The sequence below is a fragment of the Passer domesticus genome, chromosome 24, assembly GCF_036417665.1.
Source record: "Passer domesticus isolate bPasDom1 chromosome 24, bPasDom1.hap1, whole genome shotgun sequence".
In the NCBI taxonomy this organism is placed as follows: Eukaryota; Metazoa; Chordata; class Aves; order Passeriformes; family Passeridae; genus Passer; species Passer domesticus.
Genome location: NC_087497.1, coordinates 840,011 through 852,655, shown reverse-complemented (window position 1 = coordinate 852,655; position 12,645 = coordinate 840,011). Strand labels below are relative to the sequence as shown.

General features: G+C 53.0%; 1 protein-coding gene across 4 annotated transcripts in view; it reads right to left on the bottom strand.

The window, feature by feature from the left end:
* Window positions 1–358: 358 nt before the first annotated feature.
* PTPRU (protein tyrosine phosphatase receptor type U) overlaps window positions 359–12,645 on the bottom strand; it is a 56,387-nt gene continuing 44,100 nt past the window's right edge. For all 4 annotated transcript variants that reach the window (XM_064398099.1, XM_064398100.1, XM_064398101.1 and 1 more), the window contains 5 exons: window positions 10,795–10,935; window positions 9,095–9,220; window positions 6,602–6,759; window positions 5,364–5,499; window positions 359–3,160 (listed from right to left, as the gene is read on the bottom strand). In XM_064398099.1, coding sequence (XP_064254169.1) covers window positions 3,098–3,160; window positions 5,364–5,499; window positions 6,602–6,759; window positions 9,095–9,220; window positions 10,795–10,935 — 624 coding nt within the window. In that variant the 3' untranslated portion in view covers window positions 359–3,097. The remainder of the gene's footprint in view (window positions 3,161–5,363; window positions 5,500–6,601; window positions 6,760–9,094; window positions 9,221–10,794; window positions 10,936–12,645) is intronic.

Below are 12,645 nucleotides of genomic sequence, written 5' to 3'. Positions count from 1 at the left end.
GACAATGCAGGAACTTTTCCTGAAGGCTCTTCTTACAACAGGACTTCATTTCCCAGCTGGGAAATCCTCTGGCACTCTTTTTCTTCCACACCATCTCTTCCAGCAAGGGGGAAGCTCCATCAGAAGCTGTGGGCAGCCAGGGTGGCTGGTAACCCTGCCCAGTCCGAGATCTCCAGGAGGGCACCAACAGCAAAGCTCTGGAAGCACAAAGCAACCCCATCTCCTCTGTGCCATGGGGGCTTTGTAGGAAGCTGGCCCTTTAAAAGATAAGGCTGAGAGAGAGGCTTTTTCTGCACCTCAGGGCTCCCCCCATCACAGCTCCCAGCTCAGAGCCAGGAAAGAACTCCAGAGGCCATCACAAATTTGGAACATTTATTTATGCAACTGATTTTCTTCAAAGGAAAGAAAGCCAAAAATAATAACAAAATAATAAAAAAACCATTAACAACAGCTGGATGTGTGTGGTACAATCCACATCAGACATGTCCCTCCCTTGGTCCCACTGCTCCATCCTCGTCCATGGTGGAGATGCTTCATGGTCCCAAGTCCCTTTGGCACCAGCTCTAGGATGCTGCCAGCTTTTAGGAGCACTTTGACTGCATATAGACAAAATTGTTCCAATTTGGTGGTTTTTCTTGGGTTTTAATTTTTTCCTTTTTTTTGTTTTTGTTTTTATTTAAAAAAAAAAGCACCACTCCAATCTGTAATACCAATAAACATTATCCATCTTAAGAACAGTATTTATATTTTTATATATAGATTTCTATATATATATTTCTATGTACAGGATGTCCTTGCCTCGTGTCAGAGGAGCACGTCAGTAGAAGTTGGAGATGGGTTGGGTTTTATAGCACTTGGATTTCAAAATCTGCCTTTCACCAGAGATGGCCTAAAAACCCACAGACACCCAGCAAGGAGGTATCAAAATAAAATAAAAAGGAAAAAAAATCTTGATTTTCAAACATATATACAACTCCTCCAGTCTCTGTAGGACTCAATGGGGTTTCTCTCGTCCTTTTCCTCTTTCTGGCAATACTTTACCTGCAGAGCCCTGTGGGATGCTCTCTCCCTCTGGACTGCAGGGGGGATGTGGGTGGCCCAGGCAGCAGCATCCCTCCAGCTCCCTGGGCTGGACATCCCCCAGAGCTTCCCATCCCATTCCCAGGGATTTCAGAGGCTCAGCTCAGCCATTTTTATCCAAAACCAAACAACTTCTGCACCTAGCATGCAGCACCTTCCCTAGGACAGCACAGGTCTATGGAGAGATGGGGACTGGGAAAAGGACACAAATTTATCCCAGTGTAAGTACTAGTGTAGCCAGGTACTGGTGTTACTGAACCATTGGGGAGTAAAAAAGACCTTTTGGTGACAAGACAGAATGGGCACACTGCAGGTGAGACAGCAGGGATGGAAAGAAGGAAGGAATTATGTCATATAGCCCTTGGAATAAGTTATTGTCAGACTGTGAATTCCTCAGGAAGAGGTGGCAGAACCAAGGGTCTGGGATGGTGCTGAAATCCCCATCACCACAGCACTGGCACATTGTCCAGGGGCAGAGAGGGCAGAGATGGCTCTTCCTGCTCTCTTTCACCTTTGGAAGGTGGATGGAAACCTCTCCTGAGTTTCTCCTCCAGCCATTTCAGCTGTGCAGCCTTCATGATTCCCTGGGGTGAATTCCCTGGGCAATGGATTGGCAGCCCCAGGCAGGCAGGGCAGGGGAGCTGCCCCTGCCCTGGGGAGGCATGGCTGGGGGATGGGGAGTGAAGGGGGCAGATGGATGAAGTACAGGGCTGCCCACATGAAACCTCAGCATCTGGAGGAGTTTCTCATCTGCTCTGCTCCATCCCCCCAAGAAGTGATGGGGAAGGGTTCTGCCTGGCCCTCAGGACAGAACCAGCCTCCCCAGACCCGGATCCCTCTGGATGCACCTTTCCAAGGCCATTTATTTTATTACAACCAGCCTGAGAGCAGAATCCCAGTAGTTACCACAACATCAATGGAAAAAGTGCCATTTCACACCCACCTGCAGCAGGATGGAGCTGAAACGCCTCAGGTACCTTCAGCCACCAGCCCAGGTGGCACAGAGGTGTGGGGACCTTCCCCTGTTCAGCCCCAATGCACAGCCACGGTTTTGGCACAGCTCAGCCCAAGCCAACACCAGCCCAAAATCGATCCTCCTGCCCCACCAGGCCCAGCAAAAACCAAAAGCATCAATGGGCAACTGCCCAGGGGTGGCATCCAGGAAGTATTTGGGATGGACCCAAATTTTGAGGATTTTGCTTCAAATGCAGTGATGCACAAAGGAAGGGTTAAAAACAGAGCCATGAGCCAGTGCCTGTGGGACATCACGAAGAACTCACTGCTACAGATGGAGAGGAAAGTGTGGAGACACTGGGGAACCATTCCCTCCAACACTTTGCAAAAGCACCAGGAGGGTCCAGATCAGTCCTTGCAGAAGGACATTGCATGGCCAGTGCTCCCCATCCCTCATCCCTGGCCGTCCAGGGCTGGATACACAAAGGGTCAGAACTCACAGAACTAAAATAGGATCAAACTCATGGTGCCAACAGGCAGAAACTCAGGAGCTCCTGGGGAGGCCTTTGCTCGGGCTCAGAGTGAGTCCCACCGAGGCAAAACCTCCGGCAGCCTCTGGGCTCCCCGAGGAGCAGCTTCAATTCCACACACCAGAGAGCAGCATCTCCCAGTGTCCATCCTCCTCTGATGGGAAACAGCCTCAGCTCCTTCTGGCCTCCTCTTCCTCCCCTCCCTGGCCTCCTCTCCAGCAGCTCCAGAGACCCAGCAGCACTGCAGGGCCGCATCCTGCACACACCAACCCCAGGCTGAGCTGCGGGATCCACCCACTCGGACATGCCCAGGGCAGGGAGGAAGGAAGGAGAGTGGAGGATGAAGATGGAGAGTGGCCAACACATCTCCACATCCTTTTGTTTTCTGGATCCCAAGTTTCCTGGTGGGTTTTGCTGTTTTCTTTCCTTTGCAGTTTCCCTGCCCACCCCGAGCAGGGACACAGTGCCCAGCTGGGAAGCGCGGTTGGCACGGCCCCTACACAAGCCCTTGCTGCCCCTTTCGTGGCCAGGTGCTATCTGGTCTCCAGGGACTCCAGGTATTCCAGTGCTATGTCATAGCAGAAATGGTACTGCTCCTGTTCAGAGAGAGAAGAGAGGGTGTTACAATCCTGAGGGAACTGTTTCCCAAAGTGAATGTGAGGAAAAACACACATCAACAATCCTAAGGAAACACCTGCCAGCCTGTTGGGGACCCCTGACAGCTCTGCTGAAGCCACAGCCAGGAAAAACTCCACTCTTGGCAAACGACACGCACTGCTGGGGCAGGGGCATGGTGCCCCAGATCCCACAGCTCCACACGCACTGAAATCCAGCATTTTGGGGACACACAGCACCTTCACCTGCCCCAAGGGAGGGACCAGGACTGCAACATCCCCTTATTGTGAAAATACCTTTATTCACCACCCCAGGTACAACCAACACTGGAGGGTCAGCAATTTAATCACCTCAGTGACTGACATGTGTCAATCAAATGGTGGAAGAGATGTGGGAACAACAGAGTCTGGGGTCAGAGGTGTCCACACTAAAACCTTAGGTAGGAAATCAAGGAGTTTTTGTTTCTGAGTTCAGCAGAGGCTGGAAAAGGGGAGAGCACCCAGGCAGATATCCATGGTTGGAGTGGGTGGAGATGTCCTACCCTGGCTGCCAGGATATTCCTTTATCATAAATTCCCTTGCCCAGCAGGACCAGACTCCCTCTCCCATCTTTTTGTGAGACATCCAGGGGTGCTATCAGCATCCGCCCACCCTTCAATCCCCACCAGCTGCACAAAGGGAAAGCCCAGAGTGGCTGACTCCTGGTTTTGTTTCAAAAATCCCTGAACTGGGGCTTGTGAGGGCAGGCTCATCCATCCCCGTCCTCCTTTCCATGACCTGTTCCCACGCTCTCCCACCCTCAGTACAACTCACAGCACAAAATCCTCAGGAGAGCTCCGACTGTGGCAGTGCCCATCCCAGGAGAGCAAAACCCCAAACAAATCAGGATTTTGGTGCTGCTACAGGCACTGGGACACAGGTGGGAGCGCTGCAGGTGTGACAGCAGGGAGGGAGAGGGGAGAGCTCATCTCCCCAGATCCTGGCCGCAGGATGGGATTGGAGCCTGAGCACTGGCACGAAAATCCTGTTATCCCACACAGGTGGGCGGCCACGGGATCCCAGGTGGGAGCAGGCAGAGGGGAGAAGGACTTCAAAGCCAGGAGGCTGCGGCAGCCCAGATTAAAAGCACATAATGCTTTTTGGATTAAGGAAAGGGATTGTTTCCATTTATCATATAAAAATAACCCCTGGGGCAAACAGAGGGGGAAGAGGCGCAGGCAGCAGGAAGTGCTCTCTGCTGGGCTGAGCTCCTTACACCAGGCATGTATCCGGCCTCCCGGTGACTCTGGGAGATTGAGATTCCCAGAATAGCCAGTTCAGGTTCATTTGAGGCGGGAGGAGGCTTGTGTCCTGATGGGAAATGTGTTACCTTTTTTTAATACCCTTGCAATTTAGCCCAATGGGTCTGGTGGCTTCATGCTTGTCACATCATCTTTCCATTATCTGCATCCCTCCCCCTGCTCCCCTCTCCCCTCCCTCTCCTTCTCCTCTGCTTTTAATTCCTAATGCAAATCACATCCCCTCCTCAAAACCATTTCATTTTGCAACTTAGGGATTTTATAATCTAAACATGGTAAACATTTCCAGCTCACTTGCTCTTAAAACATCATGAGGCACATGGATCCCTCCACCACAGGGACAGCCAAGTGCCCGCTCCCTCCCCTGTTCCATCATCAGAGGCCTGAATTAGGGCAGAGGCTTTTTGCCCTGACCTGCTGCCAGCTCCAGCCTCCTCCTCAGGACACATCACTCCATTGCTGCTCCCAGCAGCTTGTGCACCCATTCATTTCACTCCAAGTGCTGCTCATTCCCTTTCATATTTCTGACAAGAATTTATCTCACTCCACACCAGCGCTGCTCCCAATGCCACCAACCTTCCAAAGAACCACAGTTGCACCCCGTGGGTTAATGTGACTGCCTTACAACTCCTGGGAGGATTTCCAGCAATCCCAGCACGGACTCCAAGGCTGTGCTGGCACAGCAGGATGAAGACAAGCCTGAGGCTGCTTTGAGCAGCTGCCTCACTTCCCAGCCCACCCCAGCACAGAGCTGGTGTGAGGATGCCCATGATGCTGGTCAGGATTTGGGGTGGAAAAGGCAGTGTTTTGGGAGGTGGGCATCCCCCGCACCTCTCCTCCGTGCCAGGAGCAGAAGCCAGGGTGGACAGGGAGGGTCTGGTGCTTACCAAGGTCTCCACCATATTTGGTTTGTAGTTGCGGAGGGTCTTGGCAGCAAAGAAAACATCTGCCATGTTGTGACACTTGATCATCTCCAGGATCATGGTGGAGGCACAGAAGGTGCCGCTCCGGCCACCTCCATTCCTGGTGGGACAAACACACATGTCAGGGGTGAGAAGGTGGCATCACAGCACCTTCCTGCTCCCTCCAAGTCTCCCTTTCCCTATCTAGCCTTGCATCCCAGGGGTGGGTGTCCCAGAGCAGGGGATTGTACCTGTACCAGGGGACCTGAACCTGCCCATGGGGTGGCAGGACAATGATCCTGCCCTCCAACCCTCACCAGAGCATGAAAAAACCCTTTTGGATTACCAAGGCTGGATCTTGGACATTTGGGCTCAGGTCCTAGACCCTGTCATGGATCAACTCCTTGTGACCTTGGGGAAACTGTGTCCCTCCTGCCCTGCACAGGATGACCCTGGACAGGGGACACGGTGGTGCTGCTGCCTGGAGGAACTGCCCCACAATCCACATGGGGCACTGGGAACCTCCCCAAATCCTGGGCTGAACCCTGTTCCCACACCACCACACCTGAAGCCTAACAGCAATAGGGACATGGGAGAGGAAGAGAGAAAGAACACGGTGCCAGAGCTTTATAAAGCATGTTCCCAAATTATCCTTCAGCTAACGAAGATGGACAAGGCTGCAATTAGTTTTTGATTAAAGGCTCGCCTGCTGTCTCTCCCCATCTGTGAATGTGCTGGGTCCCATCCGAGGGGAGCACACACGGTGTTCATGAGCCAACCCCACTGGGAGGACAGGGGTGGACAGGGCTCAGAGCAACCTGAGGTGTCCCTCCCACTGGAACAAGATGAGCTTTAAGGTCCCTTCCCAGCCAAATCACTACATGATTCTCTGTCCCCCCCAACAATGAGCAGCAAGTGGTGGCAGTGGCACAGCTCCTGCCATGTCCCTTCGGAGCCTGTTACACACACGGGATGTGGGGACAGGGCTGGGACCTCTGCCCAGGGTGGGGGACCAGCACAAAGGGCAGGTTGGTGTCACCCTGCTGAGCATCCATCTCATGGATGAGGTGACCCAAAACTCATGTTGTGGCAGAGGTAGCCCCATCTGGGGACAAAGTCACCCCAGTGAGGGCTTTGTGAGGATCTCCAGGCAGTGCTGTGGACATGGAATCTGGAGGGATCTCCGCCCCAGCAGAGCCTGCTCCTCCCCAGCTGACACTCACAAGCAGTGCACCACAGTCCTGCCATCACCACTTTCCTTCTGCCACCTCTCCACCTGGGCCAGGAGGTGCAGGAAAGACTTCTTGGAGTCTGGGGTGTCACGATAGGCTGACCAGCGCAGGTACTGGAAATGCCGGACCATCAGGTGCCCCTCCTGCAACTGGAAAAGCAAAACCCATCATCTGGAACCCATAGGCTGCCCTCACTTGCCTCCACTGAAGATCTAACAGAGGGCAGGAGAGGTTTGATGGAGGGAAAGAGGGGTTTGCCACACATGGACAGCAGAGGCAGAGAGGAAAACCCTTTCCTGCTGCTTTAACATGGGCGGTTCAGCCCTGGCCTCCAGCTCACACTCATTCCACCACCCAGGACAACTTCACTGACATGGTTTATCCACCCTCACAGCATCTTGGCCTCTCTGTATCTCCCAAAACCTTCTCCCAGGCCCCTGAGCCTCCCCCAAGGCTTCTCCATCACACCTTCCTCTTTGCATGGCCAAGATCCATGGGATGTGGTTCTGTTGTGCTCACTGTAAACCAGGAGGCTGCTGAGAGGCTGCCACGGAGGCGGGAGCTTAATACCTGGTAATCTGGTTAGTTTGGAAACCTAATCTGGTTAGCTGGATCCAGAAGGAGGATTACATCCACAGAGCCCAGCAGGCTTTAGCTGGGCAGATGTGGCATTCCTGCTCTGGAGCACTCGGAGCATCCCAAGTACGGGATGGGATGAGACCATGGTCACCCCCCCAGACACAACCTGGAGCTCACAGCTCATGTGTGGGGAGCACATGGAGGAGAAAGGGGGGCCCAGGGCCAGATGGGGGGTCAGGCACAGCTGGGGGACACTCAGCTCTGGAGGGCTCCGTCCATGCAGTTTCAGGTGCCTGCTCAGTGGGATGAGCAGCAGACCTTCTCCACCCAGCAGAACCAGGTGTTGCTGTGGGGGAGTTGATATTCCTGGGGACAGAGTTGAGGGAATTTGGTGCCCACTCTAACCTGCACATTTCAAACAGGGGCTTTTCTGAACCTTTTTGGGAGCTCTGATGTGAGCTGGGGATGTGCCTGTAATGGCCTGACCACCCTAGGCTCCAGTTTTTGCTTCCAGCTGGAAGCCAGGAAGGAAGAGGAGGAAGAGGAAACAAATAAATGGAGTTGAAACAGAAGAAAACTCCTTTGACAGACTGGGAAAGAAAATTTTGGGATCTGCTTTGAAGTGAGGTGAGAGCTCTAGAGCACTTGTGACACCCCCAATGCCCATCTCCATTCCAGCAAGGCTTGGCACAAAGTGGCTCCATGCATTTCCCAGCCCTGCTCCAGCAATCTGCTCCCTGGAGGAATCTCCTCATCAATCCAGAGATTTCCATCACACTGCATTTTAATTTAGCCCAGAGTATATCCTACCACCTGAGAGATGAGCATATTTGGTGTAGGATTTTGTGCTGACACCCAGAAAATGCCAGATGCTCCCTCAGGGAGCGTGAACCAAAACCCTCTTTGTGTTAAGAGTTCAGATAATCAGGATTTACCTCCTCTGGCCCTGGCCACCCCGCTGAAGCACCTTCCCAGCTGGGCCATCAGCCAAGCCACACGTTCCCTTCCAAGCTCCCTAATTCCCATCTGCCCAGTGACCTTCACTGGGGCACTGGCCTCAGCCTCTTGGCAACCATTAGGAGTTTAAAGACATCAGGGATGCCATCTCCTCCCAGCTGGCATTTGTAGGTAAATCAGCTGCTTTTTTCCATGTACAGCTCTGCATCACCACATCCTTTCCCTGCTGCCCTGCATTTCTCTTCCTTCAAGGCAAGCTTAACCAGCCATACAACACTGACAAAGGGTAAAAATCTGTGTGGATCTTCTCACCCTGAAGGGAAAGGGCTCTGCTGATGCCAGGGGAGCTGCTGTGCCCACGTGGAGAGTGTCTATCCTGTCCTGTGTGTGTGGCAGGACAGAGATGGAGCTTCAGGCAGGAGGAGAAAGGTCTTCTGGCAGTTTTCTAACACCTTTCAAGGTGCTGTCAACTCCAGAAAGGTTGGATGGAGCAATGGCAATGTTACAAGTTCCTCTCTGGCAGGAGGAGAGCTGGGGCTGTCTCCTCTGCAGGAGCTGAGTTAGGCTGGAGACCCCAACAGTCAGGAATGATCCTACTGCTCTCAACAACTCCCTGAAATGTTGAAGCCAGATGGGGTCAGTCTCTTCTCCGAGGTAACAAATGATTAAAAAGAGAAAATAGCCTCAAGCTCCATCATGGGAAATTTAGATAGGGTATTAGGGGAAAATTTCTCCACCAAAAGAGTTGTCAAGCCCTGGCACAGGGTGCCCAGAGAAGCTGTGGCTGCCTCTGGATGCCTGGAAGCATCCAAGGCCAGATTGGACAGGGCTTGGAGCAATCTGGGATACTGGAAGGTGTCCCTGTCCATGGTAGGAACAGCATGGTTTTGAAGTTCCCTTCCAACCTAAACCATCCTGGGATTCTGTAATTCATATAAAGCAGCTCACCCGTGTGATGTTCTGGACTCGGAAGAGCCGGGACACGATGTCCTCATCCGCCACTCCCGAGATGTACTCCACCTCCATGGGGCCGTAGTGCTGGAGCCCCGGCTCGGGCCAGTACTGCAGGCAGGGCTGTGGAGAGAAGCACAGCTCATCGGGACTGGAAATGCGGGCTGGGACACGGGAAGGGCATCAGGAGATGCCTCTGAAGGGAGTGGCTGGTGCTGGACCTGGGGGGCTGCTGGCACGGGGTGGCCCCAGGGTGGGATGGTGGCCCCAGGGTGGGGTGCTGGAGCACAGCGCCATTTCTCACTCAGAACATCAGTGGCTGGAGGATATCCCAGCTTATTGAGGGGTCAGAGATGAAAGATCAGGTGCACCCCCCAGCACCCACACAGCCTCCTCACACTGCACGGACACAACAGCTGACACTGCCTGGAATGGACACTGCTGTTCCAGGAGGATGCAGGATGGGCTGTGCCCCAGTTCCAGCACAGACCTGATCCTGCACAACAACAGAGCAGGGCTGGGCTGCTCCCAGCTGGCTCTCAAGCCCTGCTGGCTTTAGGAGCCACTCTGCCACCAGCAGTGACAGCAACGTGGGATGTCAGTGCTCCTCATCCCATGGCCAGGGCATCCCAAACAAGCCAAAGCAATCCCAGCTGCACCTCTGGGGAGCAACTCCCCCTCCCTGTGTCCATCATGGCACTGATGGATTGCTTGGTCCCTGGAGCATGGGTGAGATTGTTTTCACAGTGTGACAGCTGGGAAACCAGCACCGACACAAAATATATGATGTTTGTCACCACACTTTCACAGGGCATTTAGCAATGCAGGTCAGCCACGGCCTGGGCCCAACTGCACGGCAAATGTGTCTCAGGAATAATTGGTTATTAATAGGGGCTATAAATCTCTGAGATCTCTGAGCCTTCCAGACTTAGAACTATAATTTGGATATTAAAACTTCCCTTGGCAAGGCGTAGTTCAAGTGAGGGCTGTACCCTCAAAGTCACCTTTCGCAGCTGCCTGCTAGAAAGGTTGATTTATTACCTGTTGGTCTTATACCAGTAAACATTTACGATCCAGCTAAATATTGTAACCCAGACACCCCTGAAGAACAGACAGCAAGAGAGAGGCAGGGCTGAGTAACAAGAAAAAGTGGCAGAGGGAAGGAAGGGATTCTGTCCCTCTGCCCTGCTCAGGTGAGACCCCACCTGCAGAGCTGCCTCCAGCTCGGGGAACATGGACCTGTTGGAGCAATGTCAACACCAATGGAACACCAACTCAAAGGCAAGGCAACATCAACACCAACATAACAGCAATGCAACACCATTGCAACATCAATACCAATGGAACGCGATGCCAATTTAATGCCAACCCCAACTCAAAGCCAATGCCAACTCAACACCAATGCAACACCAACTCAAAGCCAGCACTACACCAACTCCAACACTATGCCAACTCAATGTTAGTGCAACACCAACACCATGCGCCCAGGCTGGGCTGCTGATCAACACCTCTTTGTCCCCAGCTGGCCAGCCCTGTGCTTACAGGGGACAAATCCTGAGTGCTGCATACAGGCCCGTGTGCCCTTGCAGAGGAGAAATTGCTGAGTGAGCAAGGCAAGGGGCTGCAGCACTGTCATGGCAATGGGGAGCAGGACAAAGCCACCCATGGGCCAGCACAGCCCAGGCAGCAGCACTGACCCAGGCGGAGTTGGACTGGTTGAGCTGGTTGAGCATGACGATGGAGGTGCAGCCGTAGTCATACACCAGCCGCCAGAAGTCGGTGGTGGTGTTCTGCAGTGGGTGCAGGGTGACGATGAAGGCAGCGCTCTTGGTGTAGCTCTGTGGAAAGATGAGCACCAGTAAGGACACGGTGGCGACACTAGAGCCACTTTTGTCACACCCCAAAGAATCAATACAACCAGATGAGTGGGACCAAACCCCTCTTCTCCATGCCTGAGCAGAGCTGGTCTCCCTGGCACAGCCTCAGTTCCTCCATGCCCTGGTGATGGGGAGATCCAAGTGATCCCTGCCCTTTGTCAGGATGAAAACACCCACGTTTTGCTCTCACAGGAAAGAGTATTTTGCATAAATAACGAGGGAAAAGATGCTACCTTTTGAGCAAAGAACAAGCAGAAGCTGTGGCTCCCAGAAGACCCCAAACCCCAGCTCTGCACCCTGGCCCTGACTGGAAGTATCACCCACAGCACCCCACCACCAGGCACTGAGAGCAGCAGAGACAACTACTGACCTGGGTTACATTTTCTTTTTTCTTTTCTTTTTTTTTTTTTTTTTTTTTTGTGGGGAAGAAGAAAACCCCCCCAAAAAGATCCTAGAGATTGCAAGAAGGAAGTGGGAGGGAAGGAAATTACTGTATCTCTGGTTTGTGCTTTGAACAAGATACATCTCCCCTTGGTCATCCTGCTACTGGTTTGCCAAGGGACAGCTGAGCTCAGCACTGCACCAGGCACACTTAACACAGTTTGGCTCAAGCCTCTTCAGACACAGAATCAGCACAGCTCTCTGCTAATGGGGGTCCTCTGCCTGCTGCAGCACCTCCTGACTGAGCTCACAGAAATGACCTTATTGTGCCATTCCCATGGCCATGTCTGTGGGCAGCAGTGAGACCCCAGCACTCAGCAAGAGCTTTCCATCTTCAAGCAGGGGCATGAGAGCAGCAGGGGGAAAGAGATTTCACCATGCCCAGGCTTGCCTTGGCACCCTCCTCTTGGCACAGGTGTAAGTGACAGCAGGGTGTGGAGCAGGGCACAGCTCCACTGGCACCAGCACCACTGATGGGTAGCACAGGCCAAGCTGATCTGGCAGATGGACAGACTGACTGAGCAAACCACTTTGGCACTTAAAGAGAATGAGACTTTTTTTTTCTTACCCAAAGAGGGAAATAGGTTTTATCCCTTCAGCAAGAATTTCATCCAAAGGGCTTTGTCTGTCTATAAAAAATATTTCATTCACTGACCCTTCAGCAGAGATTAAGGGAGGCTCAGTGATGCATAAAGATAAAATGGATATGCAAACAGCAAGCAAGCTGGAAACAAAACTCCCATCCCACTGCAGCAGTACGAGAGCCACTCCCCACCACCAGCAGCTCACTCTGCTTTACAAACTGCTTTTGCTGTGGGAGCAGGAATCAGGGAGATGGGATCTGCACAGAGGTTCAGCAGGATAAATCACCCACAGCACAGAAAACATAAGGCTCAGCCTGGTGCCAGCACTCAGCCATGACCAGGAGGGTCTGGGAAAGATGCCTGAGGTGTGGGGGTCTCTGTGCTGCCCATGCAAAGCATTTCAAGGAAAGGGAAGTGGGGCTGGTGATGAATGACCCCATCCCTCAGTGTGGGCTTGGAGCCTACAGCATCCTCTGCTCTGCTTTGTGGTCATCAGCCATTAGGAGACAGCTTTGTCATCACGGGGTCCTTTCCGACTGCATCAGGGGGATGCATGTTGGCTCTGGGAGCAGTTGAGCCTTCCCAGTTACATCAGGAGGGGCAGGAGGATCACAGCAGGGGCTGGCTACCCTTAATGCTACCAACC